Source organism: Suricata suricatta, chromosome 6, assembly GCF_006229205.1.
Source record: "Suricata suricatta isolate VVHF042 chromosome 6, meerkat_22Aug2017_6uvM2_HiC, whole genome shotgun sequence".
Classification (NCBI taxonomy): domain Eukaryota; kingdom Metazoa; phylum Chordata; class Mammalia; order Carnivora; family Herpestidae; genus Suricata; species Suricata suricatta.
In genome coordinates, this window is record NC_043705.1 from 59,619,193 (window position 1) to 59,643,924 (window position 24,732).

The 24,732-nt window shown below is 37.7% G+C and overlaps 1 protein-coding gene and 1 long non-coding RNA gene across 6 annotated transcripts in view; one reads left to right on the forward strand and one right to left on the reverse strand.

Annotated features, from left to right (window-relative positions):
• Positions 1–24,732, forward strand: part of VCAN (versican) — a 157,857-nt gene that overhangs the window by 81,078 nt on the left and 52,047 nt on the right. For 4 of the 5 annotated variants that reach the window (XM_029942544.1, XM_029942543.1, XM_029942545.1 and 1 more), the window contains one exon: positions 6,728–7,021. In XM_029942544.1, the coding sequence (XP_029798404.1) occupies positions 6,728–7,021 (294 nt within the window). Of the gene's footprint in view, positions 1–6,727; positions 7,022–13,538; positions 16,548–24,732 lie in introns of all 5 variants that reach the window. The other variant, XM_029942547.1, reaches the window with a different exon arrangement.
• On the reverse strand, positions 721–13,971 carry LOC115294586. Its single transcript, XR_003909978.1, has 3 exons — positions 13,866–13,971; positions 4,788–4,994; positions 721–1,164 (listed from the first exon to the last, which is right to left on the reverse strand). It is a non-coding gene; the product is annotated as an uncharacterized LOC115294586 (long non-coding RNA).

A 24,732-nucleotide genomic window follows, 5' to 3' on the forward strand; every position in this document is an offset into this window, starting at 1 on the left:
TACTAGAAATGGAGTGAAGTGGTTCTTGTCACAATTGTCTCTGTACAGGTGAAAGGAGCAAATCTTAGGGGAATTGACATTCTTTTGAATGACCTTCAAATATTAGTCCTTAAGATTATTTAGCAGTGTATGTTAGCTGTTCATCACACATAAACAGCTGATGGATTTTGTGACCCAGACGATAATGAGCATTAGTCTTTGATGCTTTGATCGTGTGTATATAGACACAGGCAAAAAAGAGCGAGCAAGAGTAAGGGAGAGACAGGGGGAGAAAAAGGAAATAAAAAGAAACCTTCTTTGAAACTTAAAAATCCCAAACTTCAAAGCTAATCTTGCTCTCATCACCTGGAAACTTGCCATACGTGCTTTTATTATATTGGCATTTAGAAGCTCATTCCATGTGGCTACTTCCAGCTCAGACACTGTAGCTACTTCCACATACATTTATTACTTATATTTACTTAAATAGTGAGGAAGTGTAGTCACCTTAACAAATATTAAACTTCCTTAAAGTGAAAGACAATGAGAGTTCTGTCCTCACATGGGTAAAGGGAATCATGATTAGTTTACAAGAACTTATTTTCAGACCGAACAGTTTACAATAAAAGGGTTATGAGCACAAATAAACAGAAAAAAATAAATAAACATTTATCACACTACCAAGCAAACAGACCCAGCGAGGAAACTGAGGAGGTCTCAGCTTTGACTCTCTGTCCGCTTAGTCCAGGAGAGAATTGAGTATGTAAGACCCGCCCCTGCCAATTCCCCTCCTCTCCTTGGTTTCCTAAGGAATTGTCAGCAAGAAAGAAAGTTCTTGGCCTAGCTTTGCTCTCAGACCAGGCTCTTTAATAATTTTTCCGGTTACTCCTGGGTATAAACTCAAGCTTTTGAACGGTGTACGTCATTTTTAATGTTTGATTTGTTTTCATCATCACTTGCCTTTTAGTCTTTGTCATTCTTTAGTCTGACAAGGAGCCGCTTTTCTACTTAGCAATCAGAAGTGTGGGAAAAGGACAACCATGGTCCAATTTCCAGGGAGTCTTGTAGCTGTTAGTTGTGAAACAAAAGCATTTTTTTCTTAATATTTCTGATGTTTAGTTTGTGGGATGTCACCAGATATTAAAGTTTCACAAGCAATGTCTTCCAGTTTCTTCTAGGACACCCCTAGAAAGTTGAAATAATGGGAATAATTTAAGTTAACATTTAAGGTGAGATTTTGAAAAAGCATTGCATATTTGTTTTTTAAATGTGAAATTCATTGTTGTGTCTTATGTGTTACTAATGTGAGCATGTATGTATACACCTCAGTGAATTCTCATTATACTAACTTAAATAAACTTGACATTTTTTGTTAAGTAATGTATTGTTTTATGTACGTAAAACATTTTGTATATTTCTTTCCTGACATTTTATTTGTTTTTGTTAGACAAAAGTTAAGTATTCTGTCATAAGTGGATAACATTTAGAAACATAAACCAAATCTGTGCCCTAGTTACAAATTGGATAGTAAGTGTCTTCTAGATGTAGCTGCTTTGATGTGGCTACTTCTGCAACTGAGATAGTGGACTCATCCTCAACTTATAAATGTAATGTTTGCGTCCAGGAAGGCAACTGTCCAGTAAATCTCAAGTATATTAAATGACTTAGTTACAAGCTTTCAGGAGTAGAACTAGAGAACACAACCTTGTCCTCTGTTAACAAAATTGGCATGTTCTTTCACAAAATGCTGCTTTCTCTCTCTCCCTCTCCCTCTCCCTCTCTCTCTCCCTCCCTCCCCCCCCCCCTCTCTCTCTCTCCCCCCCTCCTCTCTCCCCCCCCCCTCAAGGCAGTAAGTATTGTGATTCTGAAGGAACTTTTACTACCTACATCAGGGGCAGAAAGGTGCCTTTAGGATACCTTGGGGCAGGAACTTCTACAAGTCATGTTGCAGAAAGAGAAACTAAGTAAAAGCACTGAATTGCATTGCTTGATTTCCCATGTTTGCTTTCTCTGTCTCTCGTTTCCTTGGTTCTGGATTTACCTTTGCCTCTGAACTTCTGACTTTAATATTGGTATGTCCTCTTATTATGATCATTCATTTTTAGACCAAGGCTGGAGTTACATTATTGTTACTGGCCCAGACTTTATATCTGGCACATTCCACTGTGCTATAGTTCAGAACATATCATTTGACCTGTAAATAATTCCTGACTATGACTTTAAAAACTGAAAGTAGATCAGTGGAGACACTGAAAATCTTAACATCTTTACTGCTTTCTCAGTTTACAAGTGGTCAGTGTTTAGCTTAAAATCTGCATTTTTTTCCCCCTATGGGCTATACTTTTTTCTGTGGGAAAGCTCTGTGCCTACCATTATTATTGAGGAGAAGGAGAAAGCCTCTTGCTTTTATCAGCTATTCCTTGGTTTACTTTTATTCAAAAGGATCTGTTTTTAATGTTTATTTATTTATTTTGGAAGAGAGAGAGAGAGAGAGAGAGAAGCACAAACAGGGAGAGGGAGGCAAGAGAGAGGAGAGGGAGAATCCCGAGCAGGCTCCATGCACAGACCTAACATGGGGCTCGATCCCATGAACTGTGAGATTGTGACCTGAGCTGAAATCAAGAGTCAGAAGTTTAACCAACTAAGGCACCCAGGTGCCCCCAAAAGAACTTCTTTTAAATGAACTTCTGTGTTCAGCTTTTAAATACCATCTTAGGTGCTTCATCAAGGCTCCTTGCTCTCCCCAGCCTCCTGTGCTCACTGCAGTCTTTGATGCAACTCTGGGAGGCAATCAACTTCATGTGCCCTTTGCTTTGTACTCTAGTTTTTTGGCTCCTGCTTTGATGCTGTTTGGTTACCTGGTCCACTTTGCTTCTAACTGAAAGCAGGTTGACACACAGGCAACCAGAAACTTAATACTATTATACTTGCTGTGGATTTGCTGGTTTAGAAACCAATTCCATGAAACAGATTCATGGACTGTTATTTATTATTCTCTGAGTAAAAGAGTTCTCGGATCAAATGGTTTACACATCATAACTTCCTTGTGGGAACTCTCAATAAATACTGTAATTTATATTTATATATTTAAATATACCAAATGCTCTGAGAAGTCTTGGAGAAACAAAACCTGTCAGATGAATTGTATTTGTTTTCTAAATGCAGTTGTCCTTGGAACCTCTTTTCTGTAGAACACTTGCTCACATCTCAAGGGTCACCAGTTTTTGATATGTGACATTTTGGGTAATTATGTTCTTTGAACATGGACCGTAAGTTAACAGTCTTTCTGATTCACATCTCCAACCATAAGCTTTTAGGGGCGCCTGGGTGGCTCAGTCGGTTAAGTGGCCAACTTCAGCTCAGGTCATGATCTCACGGTTTGTGGGTTTGAGCCCCACATCGGGCTCTGTGCTGACAGCTGGGAGCCTGGAGCCTCCTTTGGATTCTGTGTCTCCCCCACTCTCTCTTCCCCTTCCCTGCTTGTGCTCATTCTCTTTGCCTCTCTCTCAAAAACAAATAAATAAACATTAAAAAATAAGCTTTTAAAAGGTTAATTCTAATTTAAACAACAGGTCACCTACATTTATATTATGTTAAATAAAAGATACATAATGTCAAATGATTATCTAATTAAAACCAGGCATGTAGTGAATAAAAAAATACTTGACAGGTTATAAATGTCTTAGGAATCAAACACACTTAGTAATATGACCTAGTTCGGTTACTGCTATGCATTACCTTTGACTTACCTATTCTTTTTCTTGGGTTTGGGTTTCTATATAAAACTGATGCTAGGACATTCTGTGATATTTTAAAAAGTATAAGATGTCCTGGCTCTAATATTTTGAGGTTGATACAGAGGAAGGGCAAAGTTTGGATCAGTTAACTTTCCAATTTTGGTATAGACTGAGTGTTAATTCTAACAGCTTCAAGATATAGTAAGATAATTCTGTAGTGTGGATCCTAACTATATTATTAGATTTTTGAAGTGGGCAAAATAATGTTCATGTTAAACAGTCATGATTTAGGATATTTACTTTTTAGAACAGAGTTAAAATAAGTATTTTTCTTTCTTTTTCTCATCTTGAAATAAAACAATTTGCCATATATGTCTTTATAAATGAATTATTTTGGTTCTCACTTTAAACTCAATGCCCCCCCCCCAAAAATAGTCAACCTTTTATTTGCAGTGCTCGAAAAGTTTCTACGTAATAAAGGAAAATAGATGATCTTAGGGATTATAGAATAGAATCAAATAAGTAAAATAATTATTTTATGAGTATTGGATAGATGGATGGAAATTGCATCTGCAAATGAATTTCATAATTGACATTGTGATATAAAGTCAGATTTAAGTAGACTTTCTATGTGAAAAGTTCTATAAGTAGACCTTTATTGATTTAATAATAATCAAGGAATTCTTTTTTTAACCTACCAGCATCTTCTGAAACCTTTTTTTTCCCCTTTAATCCCCAGACATGTTTGCAGTTTATAACAGGGAAACAGTTACCCATGAAATCTTGCCATCATTTTTCTTTATTAGCCCTTTGGTCTGACCATCTTTGGAGAGGTTGATTTCCCCCAACATATAGACTAGCATTGCTGCTTGGAGTAGCAGAGTTTTACTCAGTCAGTTATATTTCTTTTCTCTGTTCTGGTTGGCTGATCACTCGTATTACTTTAAAGGAACAGTAATTTTTGCCTCAAAATCTTTGAAACTTTGAGTCAAAGTCGAAGTACGTCATAACGCAGGAAACTAAGGCAATAGAACGATATTCCAGCTGTAATAACAAATGCAAGTGTTCTACCTTGGAGGGAAAACGGGTTGGCATGCTGCCCGTGTTCACACTTGCATTCCTTTGAAGTGAATGAGGCCGCTCAGGAGGACGCAGACACAGTCTCTCCATCTGCCTTTCCCTGTGTTGCTTTAAGCCAAATCCATAGGTGAGATGAATCAGCTGTTCTGGACAGCAGCTATACCCAAAGGTCTGCTTCAGTGAGCTGCTTTTAATGTGCTGCTTGAGAAGGATGGAAGAAAAAAAGCACCTAGTTTCTCAGCAAGAACTTGAAATGCTATTCACTTAACAAGCATCATTGATACGTGCTCTGTAACTGGTATTGTGACCCTTATGCTTTTGAAACTTGTTAGGGAGGGAGGGAGATGGTGCAGCACTGGGGAGGGGGAACTTATGTTCCTGTCATGTATTTTTGGATTTGACATTACTGACCTTGCCAGCCTAGAAGATTAAGGACAAAAAACTATTCTCATATCTACCTTACTCTCTCCAGTCAGATAAAAGTCATTTTCTTTCTCTTCTTCAAATAGCTCCTATAGGGATTTGGCCTAGTTACCTCAACAGCAATTTTAGATTTAGAGTGATACGTGTTTGGCCATTTTTCCCATGACTAATCTTTCTTGTTTTAGAAAGCTGTCCCACACTCAGGGAAAGTAACGGCTCTGTTCATTTTAAACAATTGCTCGTTACGTCTGGATTGAGTCAGGTGCGGACCGGAACCGTGAGAGCTCGGCAGTCCCGTTGCCTAATGTGCCGCAGACTCAGCAACAGGGCTCGCGGCTCCTGCCCTGAGACGATCAGTATTTTAGCTTCGTCCTCTGCCGCATTTTATATTCCTCCTGCCTGCTGGGTTTGCTTAGGTATTCTCTCATTCTGCCTCTGTCTTTGAACCACTTGTGCTCAGTTGTGGAAAGCATCATTTGATTTGCTCTGATCTTATTTTTGCCAGTTGTTTTGGTAACTACCCAAGTACCAACTTAAGAAACTCTCTGACGTTTCCGGAATATTTTATTGTGACATGTTAAATTACAATGGACATATTCTCTGCTAATTGGGCCTGGTGATGGACAAAGTAAACGTTCAGCCTTTGTTTGTTAATCAATAAGCAAATGTAAGAGTTTCTCAAACCTAGTTAGCGCCCCTGCTAGCACGTGTAGTATCTTTGTGAGAACTGGAAAAAGGACAGACAGATTGCAAGAGGTATCCACTGTGAACAGAGTAAGTAGAAAACAAAAAGGTGCCTCTGCCTGCAGGGGACTTTGGTCACTTTGACCGGTTGAGTGGGAGCTGATACCGGCCTCTGTTCGCTCTGAGCCCGGCTGACGGAACAGCCACGCCGTCTCGGCCGCCTCGCACATTACAGCACTCCATCTTGCTTCTGTCTCTTCCCATCTTCATACCCCAGGGTTTTTCTTGTTTTGTTGTTTAATTTTCTAGGAGTGAATCCATTTTGATGGTAGCGATTGTGAGGACAGTCTGAAAACTATTGTTTGATTTCAGGTTGAACAACGTGAAATGACCTTGGTGACTTTTCAATACAGTTTCCCTTTCCAGCAGGCAATGCTAAGTACACTGCAGGGTTTTCACTGAAGAAAAAACTCATTTCCCAGGGAGTAATCCAAAGAATCCATTGGAAAGATCTCTTCATTTTAAAGAATTTGTTGTAACTTATTATCAAATGATTGCTTTTGTAAATCCGTAAGCTGTAAAAGCATTCATTTGATAATAAAGTTAATATATATGAACTTTACTGGTATGTTTATTTCATATTATACATGGATAGTACTGAAATTGAGTAACTATTATGTTTACTGCTTTAAGTATCAGAAGCTGCTACTTTACCATGAAAAAGGTATTATATTCTTCTACTTCATCCCACTCACCCATAAACTGGAAAGGAATGAACCACAAAACTTAGAATTGTTTTTTTTTTTACTGTCTTCTTATTTCAGGTGACGTGTTCCATATCACTGCTCCCAATAAATTTACCTTTGAGGAGGCTGAAGAAGAGTGTGAAAACCAGGATGCCCGGCTGGCGACAGTGGGGGAGCTCCAAGCGGCTTGGAGGAATGGCTTTGACCAGTGCGATTATGGGTGGCTGTCCGACGCCAGCGTTCGCCACCCTGTGACTGTGGCCAGGGCCCAGTGTGGAGGTGGTTTACTTGGGGTGAGAACCCTGTATCGTTTTGAGAACCAGACAGGCTTCCCTCCCCCTGATAGCAGATTTGATGCCTACTGCTTTAAACGTAAGTGTTTGCTACCTTTTTAAAAATTACAGATTTTTAAAAAATACTTGGAAGACATGCATTGATGTTCAACTAGCGATGGGAATGGATTCCATGTCTCGCTGTGTGTGCACAGAATGGAAAGAAGGCAAATAAACAGAACATCAGTGAATGGCTAAAATGGCAGGAAGTTGACAAATGTTTTTTTCGAGGTGATTAGGAAATGTCAAGTTAAGGTCTTATCCGTGCTTCCATTGCACCTAGAACCACAGAACACATTTCTGATTACGTTTTTTATATTAATTGCTGTCCTTAAATATAATTAGATGGTTAGTGCTATATTGTTGAATCTTTGAATTCTGCTTCTTTTGTCTTTGGTATGTGTTTCTTTGAAATGGCAGAGAGTTCAAATTTCAGTAATTGCAGGTGAGTACTTGGAACAGAGATGGATAACTATAACATTAATTAAAACCTAGCAGGGAACCATGCTATAAATAAGAATTTCCATTTATTTTATTTTATTTCAGGTCATGGAAGTATGTGCCTTCTAATCATTAATTCTCTAGTATCATATTGAAGTACAGTATATGTTGTTTCCAAAGTGTAACATAGGGTATCTTCAGTTCAGTTTGCTACTTAAAATTGATCTTAAGTAACAATTTCTTCATATTCTTGATATAATTATTTAAAGTTTTCAGTTGTCCTTAAATTATTTTCATGTTAGTAGCCAGATGGTGTAGTATTATGCTTGAAGAATTTGCTTGATCAAACAAGCAAGTAATCCAGAGTCTCCTTGTGACTTTTACTGGTCTATATTGTGACAGCAAAACAAAAGCTTTGTAGAGTTCAGGGTGAGTATATTCAAAGTACAGCCATATCATACTGAAATGTAGTGCAAGGTATTTACTAAGGTTCCAATATATCTTGTTTTAGCAATATGTAACTGAAATGAGTAGAAAATATGCTAGCTTATTATGTAATTGGTTTCTAAAGTGAAACACACAGGCATTTTTATCACCCAAAAACTTACGCTAGGATGTCTGAGTCGTCGCAGAATATACATTAGTGCAATGGAAAGGCACTAACCTGCTGCTGCCGCCCTGCTAAGGTACCTCTTCCCACATCTCCTCCCATTGTCTCAACTGAGTGTGAAAGTCATGTTTTGTGTACTGGCGTGATAAAAGCTGGCTATACAAAGCCATTGAAAATACTGACTTTTGTTCCTGGTCTCTGAAACAACCGAAAAGGTCTTCCTTCCTTATTTTCAGGGGAAAAAATAATAATAATAAGGAAAGCCTATCTCTAAGAGTAGAAAGATATACCTTTTGTTAAGCTGCAGTCTCCTAACAGTGACTTTCAAACAGTTCAAGCTCTCTGATCAGTTTTACATTAAGTGACTATGATTAAGAACTGAAATCAGATTGCTGTTGGGATGTTTAATTAGGGAAGAGGTTAATTTACCCAACTTCACTATCCTGTTAGGTTGTATTTTATTTTGCTTTCTAAAACTGGCAAGAGAAAACTTTTAAACAACCTTTTTTTTTTTCCTCCCTGAGGGTAAAACTTAAACCAAAGGCTGTCTGTGACCACAAAGAATTCATCCTGATGTGTTTTAAAATATTTAGATAAATGAGGAATTCACATGAATGTATGAAATAAGATGCTTATATTCAAATACAATAATCACCTACTAAAAATCTGCATAAAATCTGAGAAGAATTTGCAAATTTAGGTCTAGTTTTTTTTTCTTCTAATTTCTTTGAATTTATATAACTTGGAAATATATAACTTCCAAATATCATGATTCAAATTTTGGGGGTTTTCCCCAAACCAAAGGATAATCTAATCTAACCCAAATCTAATCTAAGGGTTAGATTCTTATTTATTTCTTCCCTAAAACCTACTATATTCAAAACTGATTCAGTATATAACAGATTTAGAAGGCTTAGTCATAACATAAAAATCTTTCTTAACCTTTTTTAAACTACATGCTATGGCAACAGCTTCCCCAAATTTCTAAATCTTTTTTCAAGGATTCTTTTAATGTATATATTTTAAAGAATGTAAAAAATACTCTAAAAATGACTTAACTGCTATTCCCTGTTCCCACACAGTTGAGTGGTGACTAAGTTCTTAGGGTAAAGTTTGTAAGAGTTGTGACCTTCGCAACAATTCCAGAAGTGATTGCAGAGATACATAGCTGTTGGGTCAAGCAGAGGAATTTAGAAGTATAAACATATTTTTCTTGTTTGCCTTTTACCAAACGTAGATGGTGTTTTAAGCCACTTCCCCGTGAATGAACAATACTAAACACCGCACTTTGCTATAATTCTCTTTTCCTTTGAACATCACTGAATAGAAGGTTAACAATGGCTGATGACAAACATAATTAGAATCTGTTCATGTCAAGTAGATTAAAAACACTGGAAATTAATATATTTACAAAATAAAAATTTCCTGTGTAGTTCCCTGTGATGATTAAACTAAATTGCGCACTTTCGATTTTTCTTTGACCTCGGAGGTAAGCAAGTTTTGTGAAAGTTAGAGACTTAAGACTTTGAAAAATCACCCATATATCCCCAAATTTGAGTTAATCAACACCATTCAAGACTCGTGATAATCTCTCATATAAATATTATTAATGATCTCCAAACCAGGGGGATCCAGCACGTTTCCTAGAAAACCCATTCTGACATCCTCTCACCATCATTCTGTACCTAAGTACATTGTGTCAGGCGTTGAGCCCATTTTTCCTTTTTAAGTTGGAGACCAGAATCTAAATAACAGCCATTTCTATTATTGAACACAATTGTTCATTCGTCCTTCAGCATCTTCCTCAACTGAAACAATTTCTTGTTTTGAAATCTTAATTTCTAAGCTTCTGGTCATCTATGTGATCTTGCTTTGAACCTTCATTATTTTTTATATCCCTCTGTTTGACTAAGCTAGGGCGCTAGAAATTATGGTTTAGAGAAGGTGAAATAAGTTCTCACCACTTCATATTCTAAATTTTTACTTATTTGTTCACTTTTAAAAGTCCCCTACCCTTCTAACCTATGGGGTGCTTCTTCTTTTTGTGCCCTCAGTCTTAATCTGATCAGAGGCACCCAGCTAATCCTTCCCTAAATGGTATTTTAAATATCTTTTCTGTTTATTGAATTTCAATCTGTTAGCATTCAATCACTCACTCATAAAACTTTTTAAAAATAGTTTGAATTCTAATATTACTGTTCCAACCTTTACTCTTTAACAATAACTCAGAGTCACCTTATTGAATATGCACTCTATTTGTGAATTCTCATGTTTATAGTTATTCACGTATAAAACATTTTAATATTGAAGAACTAAGTTGAAATAGTAATGTTCAGATAATGTATGCAGTATGGGTGTGTGTGTTAAATCGACTGTCATGCCGCTAATAGGGGCTTTATGTTTTATTTGGAAAATCTGCCTCATGTCTTAGAAGCACAAAGAAGATAGTCCATAGGACATAAAATATATAAGTACAGTGATTCAAAACATCTGTATGGCAGACAGCTGCAAAGGTTGGAAGGGAGCTTCTGTGGGAAAAGAAATATGCTGATTTCTGTTGGCTTCCTCATTAATGAAGTTGAAGGGACCCTGGTCATCTTCCAGTTCAAAAATCTCTCCGTGTGAATTCTTCTGAAGGACACTTTGGCAATAATTTGGGGTTACATTTTCACCTTTATGATAGTCATCATTAATATAGCAGCATTTGTTCTTAACATATCTCTTTGTGGATATTTGTGGTTTTTGAAATTATTTCCTCTGCTTGAAATGGTTGAAACAAATGGTGCAGATCATCAGATACTCTGAGTTAGGATGGAAATCAGCTGTTCAGTGGACCAAAAAGCCACCCAACCCCAAAGGAAGTCTGAGGTTTTCCATTCCAAATAGTCGAATTAATTAATGTAATTATAAGCAGACTTTTAAACAGAGCTCTAAAATTACTGAAAACCCTTGTTTGTGAAAACAAAGTCACAGAAGTCCTGGCTGTAAAGGAGGTTCCCTGGGACGTGTCGCCGTCGTTAACCGTGCTCCCGGACTAGAGGCAGGCCCCGCCAGAGGGCATGGTCATAACCGACAATGACACAGAGTTTCGTTTTGAAAACATGAGTCCTTCGCTTTTAAAATACCATGGAAGCATTTTAGCGGCACTGTAGTGGCATTGCCAGCACAGACCTTGTTTCTGATGCCCGGTAACCTGATCCACAGGCCTTCCGTTTGGTCCTAATGCCATAGCATGTCCTTTTAAGTTAGTTTCATCAGCCATGAAAATACTCTGAGAAAAAGCAAAATCGGCTCTCTTGCTGTTATAACAATAATGTGATTAATTTTTCTCTAAAATGCAGTGTGATTAGTGTTTATGTTATGTTTCCATGGGAGCTTTTTCTGTATGTACATTTTACTGCTTCCCAGAAGAAATCTGTTATAAGACAAACATGATATTTGGCAGTGAAATGAGGTAACAGTTATGGAATTTCAGAAGACAGAGAATTGGATTAAAAGAAAAATAGTCAACCACACTTTGGCTCCTTAAGTTGTTCATGTCAATCAAAAGAGACCAAAGCTTCTTCCAGGAAATGAATATAGAAAAGACTTTAAAAAATTTTTTTAAAGGAGAAAAAGATTATTTAGTATGTTTTTGAAGAGCCCAATTATTTTTTGTTTAGTTTTGTTCCTACACGAAAGGGTAAACAATGACAGACTTTGAAAAATATTTCAGTGTTACCATACTATAAATGACCACCAAGTTTTCATGATAAGAGTAGTGAATCTGAGCTTTTAAATGGCCTGGGGAATGACCACAGCTAATAACAGCTCATACCAAATAAAAATAAAGAACATGTTACAACTCAAGTCTGAATTATAACAAAGACACATCATTCAATCCTCAAATTTTTTAATAGACTTTAGTTTTTAGAGTACTTTTAGGTTCATAGTGAAATTCAGTGGGAAGTACAGAGGTTTCCTATTTCTCCCCTACCACCTCTTATACATAGCCTCCCCCATTGTCAGCACCCCACACCACAGTGGTACGTTTGTCAAAATTGATGAATGCATGTGGACTTATCATAATCAAAGTTCATAGTTTACATAAAGGCTCATCTTTCATGTTGTACATGGACTTGGACAGATATATAATGACATATTTACAATTCTAGTATCATACATAGCAGTTTCACTGTCCAAATATCATTAAATTTTGACAGAGTAGGTGGAGTTCAAAGATATCCACTTTGGTTTTCCCTTTGGAAAACTGTTTGGGATTATTGAGAGTTAAACATAGGATACTGCAGATATTACATATATTACAACTCTTATCAAGGAGAGCAGGCATTGTGCGTAAAACTAGTTTAAAATCACACATGATGTGGCAAAACAGTGACTATGTGTTTCCTTAGAACAGTTCCTTCTGAATTTAGGGGTGACTACTTTTTGATTTTTGAAAATCCAATTTTTTTAAAGAAACAAAATCTTTGTGTACTAAGCCGCTGCGTTTTCCCTGTGTTGAAAAGTAATCTCCATAATCACTTTACACATATTTTAAATTTCTTTAAACAGGACAAGACATTCTTTGTAAATCTGGAGGCATTCTAATGTAGCATTTTATGATGACATGTTACTTTTTGTTTCCTGAGCCCGTTTTTTCTGATGCTCAGAGTTGTTTCCAGTGATTTATAATTACAGACCTAAAATATATCATGTGGGTACTTCACTTTCTGGTCTACTTTTGCATTTCATGCTAAAGTAAGCCTGGAACCAAGCCCCTTAAGAGTTACAAACATCATATGTGGAACACAGAACAAAACATAGAACTAACAAATGCTAAGCAGCCTCTGCCAGAGACATCTTATTATTTATTAGAAACAAGAGTGGAAAGGCAGATGAAGACAAATGTCACAACACCTGGAATCAAGTGAAGAGGGGTACTAAAATATTTAATATCCTGTTTTTATGAAACCCCCCACATTATGGACAATGTACTAGTTTACATGTAACTTGGGCACATTTGATGTGGCTTTTCTGTTGTTTTGCAATCTGAGGCACACCCTCCCCCCTGAGACAGCGCAGCTGGAGAAGGAGGGAGAAAGATAGAGGCAGAATACACAGGAACCCTTCAGAAGAGTAGTATTACCATATTTTCCTACTAGGACTTGATTTGCTGCTGTAGTTTCTGATAAGTAACCTATCTACTGTTTCCGAACTCTACATTCATATTTTCTTGGACTTCTCTTTATCTTAAAACTACATCATCTTCATTTTTCTTAACCAAAAACAGTCATTCATACTTATGGGTAAAAGCAGTGATAACCCTTAGAATATAAACAAGTGATCAGTTTGTGACTATAAAATGTTCAATTGTCGGAGTTAATTTAATTATAGTTTCTAGATACCCTTCATCACAAAACACTTGTGGGTCACCCCAAAGTGCACAGCAGCACTTGACAAACACTGGACGTACAACTTTTTATTAGTGACTTGTCTAATCAACTCTTTGAAATTATTTTTCTAGCTAAACAGAATATATCAGAGACTACAACCATCGAACTGAATATCCTTGCAGAAACTGCATCATCAAGTTTTTCTGAAGAACTACAAATGGTACCTGACAGAACCACACCAATCATCCCTTTAATCACCGACTTACCTATCATTACAACAAAGTTCCCTCCTGTGGGAAATATAGTCAGTTTTGAACAGAAAACCACAGTTCAGTCTCAAGCTGTCACACACAGAGTAGCCACTGAGTCTTCCACACCTGCTGGGGGTACCAGAGAGCCTTGGGATATGGACTACTACTCACCTTCTGCTTCAGGACCACTTGGAAAGCCAGACATACCTGAAATTTGGGAAGAAGCACCCCAAAGTACGACCGTCATCCCCCGTCCTGCTACTGATTCATGGGATGGTGTCGGGGAAGACATACAAACACAAGAATCAGTTACTCAAATTGAACAAATAGAAGTGGGTCCCTTGGCAACATCTATGGAAATCTCAAAGCACATTCCGTCCAAGGAATTATCTGTAACTGAAACACCAACTGCATCTACAACAATGATCCTGGAATCCAAAACTGAAAAGAAGACAGTAAGTGCTATTTCTGAATCTGTGACCACAAGCCACTATGGATTCACCATGGGAGAAGATCACAGGGAAGACAAAACATTTACAGTTAGATCTGGTCAGAGCACCTTGGTCTTTAGCCAAATACCTGAAGTCGTTACTGTGTCAAAGACATCAGAAGACACCACCTCCTCTAAACCAGAGGACAAGGAGTCGGTGTCAGCCTCGACAGTGATTTCACCTGTAACTACACCTGACAGTGATGAATCATCCACAGACAACAGGGAAGAGAAACAAACTAACGGAAGGATAACTGAAGATTATTTTGGCCAGTATGTGTCTACCACACCTTTCCCATCACAGCATCAAAGAGAAGTAGAAATATTTCCTTATTCTGGTGACAAAAGGTTAGTCAAGGGAATATCCACAGTTATTTACCCCTCTCCACAAACAGAAGTGACACAAGGGAGAGAAAGAACAGGAACACTAAGTCCAGAGATGAGAACAGATACTTACACTGGTGATGAGATACAGGAAAAGATCACCAAAGATCCATTTATGGGAAAAATAGAAGAAGAAGGCTTCTCTGGAATGAAGTTCTCAACAGCTTCCTTGGAGCAAATTCATGTTACAGAGTATTCAGTGAAAATGACCAAATCTTTTGATTCTCCCACACTGACAACAAAGCCAAGTGTAGTGTCCACAGAAGCAAGAGATGTGGAGGAAGATTTTATGACAACACCAGTTGAAATGGAAACAGATGGCTATCAAGATACTACAAAGTATGATGAGGGAATTACGACAGTGCATTTGAGCCACAGCACTTTAAATGTGGAGGTGGTCACTGTATCAAAGTGGGCATGGGATGAAGACAATACAACATCGAAGCCTTTAGAGTCGACAGAACATGCAGGCCCTCCAACATTCCCCCCTGCCTTACTCACTACTACAGAAGTGAATGGAAAGGATAAAGAAATCCTAGGCTTCACTGAAGATGGAGGAGATGAATTTATTCTTGTCCCAGATAGCACTCAAAAGCCATTAGAAGAGTTTACTGAAGAAGAGACAACAGACCATGGGAAATTCACAGTTGGATTTCAGCCAACTACATTAATTGGTATTGCAGAAAAGCCAACTTTGAGAGATGCTGCAACTGAAGAAAGAGTTACACCTGCCACAAGCACGGAAGGCCAGGTTGTTTCTGCCACTACAGAGGGAAGTGCTTTGGATGAAGGAGAAGACAGGGATGTCTCTATGCCAGTATCTACTATACCTCGATTTGCACACACTTCAGAAGTGGAAGGATTGGCATTTGTTAATTACAGTGTCACCCAAGAATCTACTACTTATGTAGACACTTCCCATACCATTCCTCTTTCTGTAATTCCCAAGACAGAATGGGGAGTATTGATACCTTCTGTTCCCTCAGAAGGTGAAGTTCTGGGTGAACCCTCTCAAGATATCCATGTCATTGATCAGACTCATCTTGAAGCAACTCTTTCTCCTGAGAGTCTAAGAACAACAACAGAAATTATACAGAGAACAACTCAAGAGGAATTCCCTTGGGAAGAACAGACTGCGGAGGAAACAGTTCCTACTCTCAGTTCTACAATTGACACAGTCAAGGAGGCGGCAACACCTCTAGATGGACAAGAGAGTGATGGGTCAGCATACACGATTTCTGAAGACAGATTGGTGACAGGTTCTGAGAGAGTCCCAGTTTTAGAAACCACTCCACTTGGAAAAATTGAGCCTAGTATATCCTATCCACCTGGTGCTGTCACTGAGTACAAAGCAGAAACTGATGAAGCAGTAACACTAACACGAAGCCTAGGGCCAATGGTGTCTTTAGGTCCAGAGCCTGAACAAAAGTATGAAACAGAAAGTACTAGTCCAGGGGGATTTGTATCACCTTTCAGCACGCATGTCACCCAGATTATAGAGGAAACCACTACTGAGAAAAGAGAGAAAACATCCCTAGATTATATTGATTTAGGCTCAGGATTATTTGAAAAACCCACAGCCACAGAACTCCCAGAATTTTCAACACTTAAAGCCACAGAGCCGAGTGATATCACTGCCACTTTCAGTTTGGTAGAAAGACTCCATACAACTTCCTCCAAGCCGTCTCCAGCACCCACTGAGAAACCACCTCTCCTTGACAGGGAACCTGGAGAAGAAACAACCAGAGACCTGGTGATCATAGGAGAATCAACATCTCGTGTTCCTCCCACTACACTTGAGGATATCGTAGTGAAGGAAACAGAAACTGATATTGATAGAGAGTATTTCACAACTGCAAGTACTCCATCTGCTACCCAGCCAACAAGGCCACCCACTGTGGAAGGCAAAGAGGCCTTCAGACCTCAGACTCTTTCCACTCCAGAACCCCCAGCAGGGACAAAATTCCACCCTGAAATAAATGTTTATATTATTGAGGTCAGAGAAAACAAGACAGGTAAGTCTTTGCTTTCTAGACATACCAGTCAAGGCAATCAGCATTTTATTTTGAAAATTACTTTTGGGAAAAAAAATCAACATACGAAATGCTGCCATTAGAAGATTACTGGAGTGTGAAAAAATTCTGTATTTTAGCTTCATATATTTGTACAAGAATTGGAAGAATATGTTATTTGGAAGAATGTTAGATACAATTGTGTTTTTTAAAGTCCTAAGAAGCCCTGCTTTGTCATCTAATATAACCAATCATCACTGTTACATCACGTCAGAACATGCAGAACAAAGTGTTTTAATTTCAGTGTCTTTCCATGCATTACTACTCAAGTGTAGTACTAGACTGTGTTAACATTCCATTGGTCTTTAACTATTAACCTTCAACACTTACATTGTGGACATCTAAAACTGTATTGGCACATCTCTAAGGCTGATAGAAAGATGTCTAAAGGTTTGCTTTGGGTTTTCTCTCCCAGGATTTTATAGGTTTGTTGTACAGCTTGTGGGGTGGGTAGCAAGTCTGTAGTTTAAATGTTATTTTAATGAAAGTTCAATATCATTTTAAGCTGTTGTCCTTTGGGTATTTTAATGAGCCTCTAAATATTTAGAACAAATACAATCCAGTTCAGTTCTAGAAAATGCTATAATTCAGTGTATCACATATAATCTCCCATATGGATATGTCAGCGTTACCTCTGCTCCCTAAAAACCAGGCTGTATTGTTACTTATTTTATGATTTAATTGTTTTATCTCTAGGAATTTTTATGATGCCTTCTCTTCTCAAATATTTTATTTATCTCTCCAGCAAAATTCCTAAAAACTGTTTCTTTACATCAAATAATTCTTGCAATTTTCATTATCAAATGCAACTTATTCCTTCCTAAAGGCCAGACCACACCATCTTTTGAATTTGGTAAGCTGAGCTGAGAACATGTAGTGCATTCAGTTTAATAGATCAATTCAGGTTTGTATCTTTTTAATTAAGAAGTTAAGATCACTGATTTTAGTTAAATTGCTGTTTCGAATTTAAATATGTGATTTGAAAGAATAGTGATTTTTCCTTTACTGGGGATCTGAGAGGTTGGGCTAGAAGAATTTTTTTTAGCAGGTTTTCTCTCTTGCTATTGAGATATTCCCTTCAGGGTGTGATTTTCTTAAAAGTGATGCTGTCCTCATTAGAGTGTTCATGAGTGCACCTGTTGGGAACAAACAGGTAGCTCTTTGTCAGGTCAGCTGGCTTCCAATGCTGTAGGTGGCAACTTCACACTCATACTGTCTAGAATTTTCTCAGTGTAAAAGGTCTTGCGGAGGAGTAAGTAGAAAGGAATACAATTCCCAGAGTATCGAAGGTGATGTCCACTGTCTAGTGCAGTTGAAATAGGCCAGGATTAGACATTATTGTTCTGCTAATGATGCTGTGTCTTGAAATCTGTATCATGTATCCTGTTTCTTACATTCCCTTTCCACCTCTTGAAACTAGGGTCAGAAAGATGAGTTGCCGAGTAGTGGAAATGAGGATTGCTGTTAGTACAGTGGGAAAAGTGACAAGGAGATATTATTATGAAAAAGAAAAAAACAAGTGAAAAGGAGTAACTACTAGCACTTAATTTGTGAATTTTTTAAAAATGCTTGAGTGACAGACTATGCAAAAAAGTTCTTCCCAACTTACATTACTCTCATGTTAATGTAGATACTGCATTGAATCAAATAGTATAGAAAACAGTAAAAACCATTCTTCATTTAAAAACTCTTCTAAATGGGAAACTGTGTGATAAGATTAGGGTGATCGAATTTCAAAATAGAAAATGTGAAACTTTACCTTCCTGGAAGAATTGGTAGTCATCAAAAAAAAAATTTTTTTTAAGTTTATAAATGGTGACTTGGGATGGTGGCTCTGAATACCTTAACCCAGAAACCATTTATACAAAGGTGCATGTTTATATTTGAATTGTGAATTCAACTCAGCTGGGTCTGGGAGACATGCCTAGGTGTGTCCTCTGCCTTCTTCTACTTTGAAAACATGGGACCGTGATTTTTTCTCACACTAGTTTTCCTTCATTATTGATAACAGTAGGTCAGAAAGGGAATGGTCAGGAATCTCCATCAGGATGACATTCCAGTGTGTGTGTGGTGGGCCAAGGGCAGGGGGAGAGGTAAGGTATAGCCTCTATCTATCTTGTTCCCTCCCCCCGTCTCTCTGTCTCTCTTTTCCTCCATTTTCCATCTACTTGTCATTTTTGTATACTTTATACAGGTCATCTCCTCAGTGCTAAGTATTGCTTATTGTCTGAGATTTACTCAGATCCAACTGCTGACTTTTACTAATTTTACTTCTTTTCTATGAGAAAGTTAATTTTTCAAGCATCTTGAACTTTGGCAAAGGAAAACCTTAAAGCAGATGTTAACTTAATGAGTTCTAAGGCAGGTGTACATTAATAAGGAAAAATACACATGTGCCTGGAAACCAACTTTTTATGTATCAAGGCACATTTTCCCAGATTGGAAAATCCTTGGTTCACATATGAAATTGTATAAATCTATTCACAAACACAGAAACCCCCTCCATGTACTATATACTTAAGTAAGCAAAAATACCACCCGTGCTACACTAAACCAAGGCATTCATAATTTTTTGCTGTGCTCAGCAAGTCATATAAATCTCGATTCTTATTTTACTACTATGAAACAAAACATGCTACTCAAGGCACGTTTGTGTTATATTTGCTGAAATGGATCTTAATAGCAGCTTAAGGTGCTGTTGCTAGAGGGCAACTGTAGTTAGCAGTTAAAAAAATCTGAAGGAACTTTTCAGCTCATAAAAGTTTTATGAGCTGAAAAATGCTGTGGGGTGTGTTTAACAGTGGTTCAGGGGATACTGAAAACATGGCTCCTGTCTACTTTAGGAGTAATTTGCACACCTGCATTTTGAAAAACTATTGAAAGGTTTTCTTTGTGAACATGAATGAAGTCTGCAGGATTTAATGGTGTAGGGAGAGGGTTTTTGAATCTGGGCTTTTTTTTTTTTTTTTTTTTGAGAACGCTCCCCTATATCTTCTGAAATGTCACATGTTGGTGTGACAGAACTGTGAGTGTTTTTAAAAACTGGTATACTGTTGTCTTTAAACCAAAGAATGATTTGGAAATGTGCAGATATTGAATTCAAATGCTATTATGCAAAGGCTCATAGTTATAACCTTAAAATAAATGGCTTATTCATTTTTTAAAATGATTTTATATATACAGCATACTATTTGTCAGGCCAGCTTGATGTTATTTGCTTTGTCACGTGTCCTTTTTTGCTAGTTTTATAATTTATCTCTAAGTATAAGGCAGGTGTAAGGCCAATACTAAACTAAAATGATTTAAGTATTAAGATATTGATAAAATTATTAATGTAATGGTATTAAAAATAATGAAATTTCAAGAAAGATAATTTTGGCTTCTAAATGGGTTTCATTTTGCTCAGTTTCCTTATTGGTAATTGTAGTACATTATTACTTATATCATTCAGAAATAACTCTCATATGACCAATTCCTCCTGCATTTTCATGTGTACTTTGGAGGAATGTACATAATGCTAATGGCATTGAGGAAAGGGTGAAGAGTAAGGGATGCTGTCTCTGGGAACAGGAGATATCTGGGCGAATGGCAATATTTATATCATTGGGTGCACAGTCATCATTATTTGAAAGACAACGTGTATACAGATAGCTTCATAGAATTTTTTTAATAGAGAGAGAAATAGAGTGTGAGAGGGGGAAGGGCAGAGAAAGAGGGAGACGCAGAATTCCAGGTGGCTCCAGACTGTGAGCTGTCGGCACAGAGCCCGATGTGGGGGTCAGACCCACCAACTGTGAGATCATGACCTGAGCCGAAGTCGTACACTTAGCCAGCTGAGCCACTCAGGTGTCCCAGCTTCGTATAAGTTTTAAAAATCATACATTTTTCATTTCTATAGCATTTATTATGTAGAAAAATTACTTTCATATTTTTTATATCAGCAGATTCCTTTCTCCAAACAAAATCTTACTAGGGCCACTATGTTTTGAGCAGATAAAAGAGTGCCTGTTGTGGTTAATACTTGAAAGGCAGCGGTGTTCCCCACTATCCCATCAGCACTGCACTGCTCAAGGTCCTGTTTGAAAGGAGATCAGGAATCAGATCTTCCTTTGTGGCAGTTTCTAAAATAACATGTACCTCATGGGGCTCCTGGGTGGCTCAGTTGGTTAAGCGTCAGAGTGCAGCTTAGGTCATGATCTCACGGTTTGTGAGTTCAAGCCCTGCATCATGCTCTGTACGAACAGCTCAGAGCCTGGAACCTGCTTCCAATTCCGTGTCTCCTTCTCTCTGTGCCCCTACCCCACTCACACTCTATCTTTCTCTCAAAAATAAATAAAACATTAAACATTTTAAAAAAACAAATAAAATAACATGTACCTAAAAACACAGTTAGAAAAACAATAATAGCATTTAGTGATTTCAAAACAAAGCAGCAATAATAATTCATTTCTGAGTGAATTGATTTTTTAACTTAAGAACGTTTTTTGAATTGGTCTGATTATCAATACTTTATCTCACTATCACAATACACATTTTTTGATGTTTACCTTTGAATAACTGTGTGATGCTGAATAAAGCAAATGAAGCAAGTCTAGTTTCAATCTTACCAACGCCTATGCGTTATCCAAATACTATATAGTTACTTTTCAGAATATCACATGTATGTGCTGAGCTAAATCATCACCAGGCTCACACTCGGAACTTGATACTTTCAGGGCACAGCATACATGTATTTTCGTGTTTGAACTTCAGAGATAATTTGTGAGGCAGCCAGGGAAAGGCTGCAGATGGGCAAATGGAGGCACATGGTTTGTGTTTAGTTTGCTGCTAATATTGGGGGCTGCGTATGCTATTCAGGTACCTGCCAAGGCAAGAGAACAGCATCTGCATATTGGTAGCCCTGGTTCTGGGCTGCTGCTTTTCTGCAGAATTTTGCAGCACATCCCTGAAATTGGATGGGGCCAGGGCTTGCACACATGAGTGGTTTCCTTTGCTGGGCTCCAGCTATAGTTGTCTGCCAGAGAAGCACTTTCTTTTTTTTTCTGGAGGGAATTAGGGTGGCTTACCCCATCCCTCCTTGCTGTCTGAAATCTAGAAAAGGGTCAAGTTCTCTTCTAGTAGTCAAATAATGAAAAGGGAAGAGACTATCTTCCCTTTGTTTCTATACTATGAAGAAAAGAACTGACCTTAGTATTTCTAAATTATTAGTGAGTTTAACACTATATTACAAATCAAAGGTTACCTTTTTAGAAAGTCCTTATAAGGGAAGTATTTTTTATGTGTAACACATACATGCACACACCACTCATATATAGACATGCAGATACAAACACACAATAGACTCTGAGTTTCTTTAAATGCTCTATGAATGTTTTATTAACCCACCAACCTCAAGGTAAAATTCAAAACATGGAAATGGCTTCTTCACAAGTTGAGATTTAATAAAAAACGTGTTCTATAGATAGCTAAAAAGAACTTTATTTTCATCCTAACATGATTCAATGCCTATTCTTTCTGAAAATAGCTTTAGCCATTACAACTTAGCATAATCACAACTACTACCAAGGTGGGACTTTATCTAAAGACAAATACCCCTTAGATGTCACTGGCAATAAACTTGAGAGAAAGGCACATACTGTCATCCAGCATAGCACAGTCAAGCAAGGTTTATCTTGGGAAAGGTAAACCTACAACACGCCTCGTCCTTTGACAGATATTAAAAGAGGCACAGAATAAACAGAAACCACAAGCCCTACTCCCAAAGACTTTAAAAAGCCTAGAGCATTTCTGGGGAGCCTGTATTAACACAATCAAACATAACTGCAGTACGGAAACATAGTTACACACAAGGTGACATCGAGGTCAGTAAACGGCAGTCATCGGTCAGTGAAGGAAGGCATCCTTGGAGGGTGGGAGTCAGAGAATATTCTGTAAGAAGAGTAAGACTTCAGCTGGGCCTTGTTGGAAAGGAAGATCAAAAACAGATAACTGGAAACCAGTTATTAGCCTTTTGCTGCCTAACAGAGGCTCATCAGTGGGGACAGAGGAGCCACAAGTATAATCAGGCATTTTTCTAAATAGCACTGGGATGACAGAGGGGCACAGCCCGCTTCGGAAGAGGAATGCCTTCTTAGTATTCACCTAAAAACCTGCAGTGTGTGGAAACCAGAGATATTCAGCCAACTTTTTCAGAAGGCAATGTTCTCATACTCCTTTCCTATTCTTCAGTGATTCTTGCATTTTGACAAATTTGGCCTCTTCTGTAGGTTAAGTATGTTTAACTTTCCAAAATATGTTCCCATGAAGTTTCATGGTTCATAGCAACACAGCTGTAAAGATAAATGGCATAAAGCTACTTTATAAAGGGTGGGCTACATATTCTAAAAGGTGAGTTAAAGGTTATAACTTCTTAACTCAAGTGATTGTTGACTCACTAGTATTACAGAAACAAGTGCTAGAGGTTGGAGAGTCTGGAGTCAGTCTCTCTTTTACTTATCTGCAGAGTGGACCCAGAAACTTCTTAATTTCTTTGTCAGAATTTTTTGCCAGCAAAACAGATGTTGTATAGAAGGAATATTTCCTAATCTTTGACCCATACTCTTTTTTCCAAATCACAGAGATTATGAAACAAGGAAAATGATCACCTACCTACACACACACATATACATACCTATATGTATAATATGCAAACATTTTTTCTCACTTATTCAAATCAGGTAATTACCTTGAACAAGATATTATGCTAGAACTGATTTTTGGAGCACACTCTGTGATATTCTATGGGTGGACAGTCAGTTGACTTCATAGGATACATGGAAGAGACAGTTGACAGTGGAAGGAGCCTTTGGAAACAGTCATGAGTTCATTGCCAGCATTGTTATTTCACTCTGTTCAATCATAAAAGTTGCTTGATCTCCAGAGGCTCAGTCATTAAAAATATATAATGCTACTACAAACTCGCCGGGTTTCCTTGAGGAGAAATCCTTCAAGGATTTGCCCATTGCTGTGGTAGGCGCATCATAGAGTTAATATTTCATGACAACAAAGCACCAAGCATAGCGCCTGGCGCATGGGAACCACTTAGTACATATTAATCCCCTCTCAGCTCTAGTAATTATTTTATTCTGTACTTGTAAATGGAGGAACACTTAGATTGTTTTGTACTGTAAATAGGTAAAAAATGGAATTATCTAAAAATTCAGGGTTTACACCACAGGGAGCCAAATATAATTATACTACAGTATCTGTGGGACTGTAAGAGCTTGTTAAAATTTTAATCCTCTATGAATTGTGTTTGTCTAGGGTGATGCCATTTTGGGTGCAAATCAGAAGCAGCTGCAACCCTTATTTAAAATTTAAATATAGTATCGATTCTATAGTACCTATATGTAGAATTCATTAGCTTTCTGCTCTTTTGCATGTGTGAGAAAAATTAGGCTAATGATTTTGATAACTACCAATCTAATTTTTTTTCCCTAAAGAAAAAGATCTTTCTACAAATTCTTTATAAAATTGTCCAGGTACTGGGCCTAGTCTCTTCTTGCATATTCATGGAATGCATGGGCATTCCCTGCTGTCTTTTTGTTGTTGTCAAGGAAACCCTCAGTTCTCTACACAGAGATTACATTCTTCTTTCTTAATAGCTCTTAGATCATTCATTTGTGCAGTGAATAAAAAATGTATTCATGGGCCCAGACAGTGTTCAGAACGTTTTTGAGGAGAGGGATGTAGCCAAGGGGAGAGACGTGCATCATGAGAGGAGCAATGGGAAAAAAAGGAAAGGGGGGAAATGCTCTCTTAGATTTCATTTTAATGAGGTAAAGCTGAAAATGTTATGTTTTTTAATAAGACTTGCCTATGTTTTATCAGTTTACAAAATGTATAACATTACACCGCAGTGAGGTTAGTGTGTCAGCCCCAAGAAGAGGTGGTTATTCAGCTGGAAGAGTGACTCCAAGAATGAGGCCCTGGCTGAGGCACAAGGATGGGGATGTGTTTTGGTGAAAACTGTTGTGTATGTACATTTTTTGTTTGTATTAAAGTATTTTTAATTTATAACATAATTGAGGTGATAGAAAATGTGAAATGGTCTCTCATCCCAGGGCATCATGTAGACAACTGAGTACCT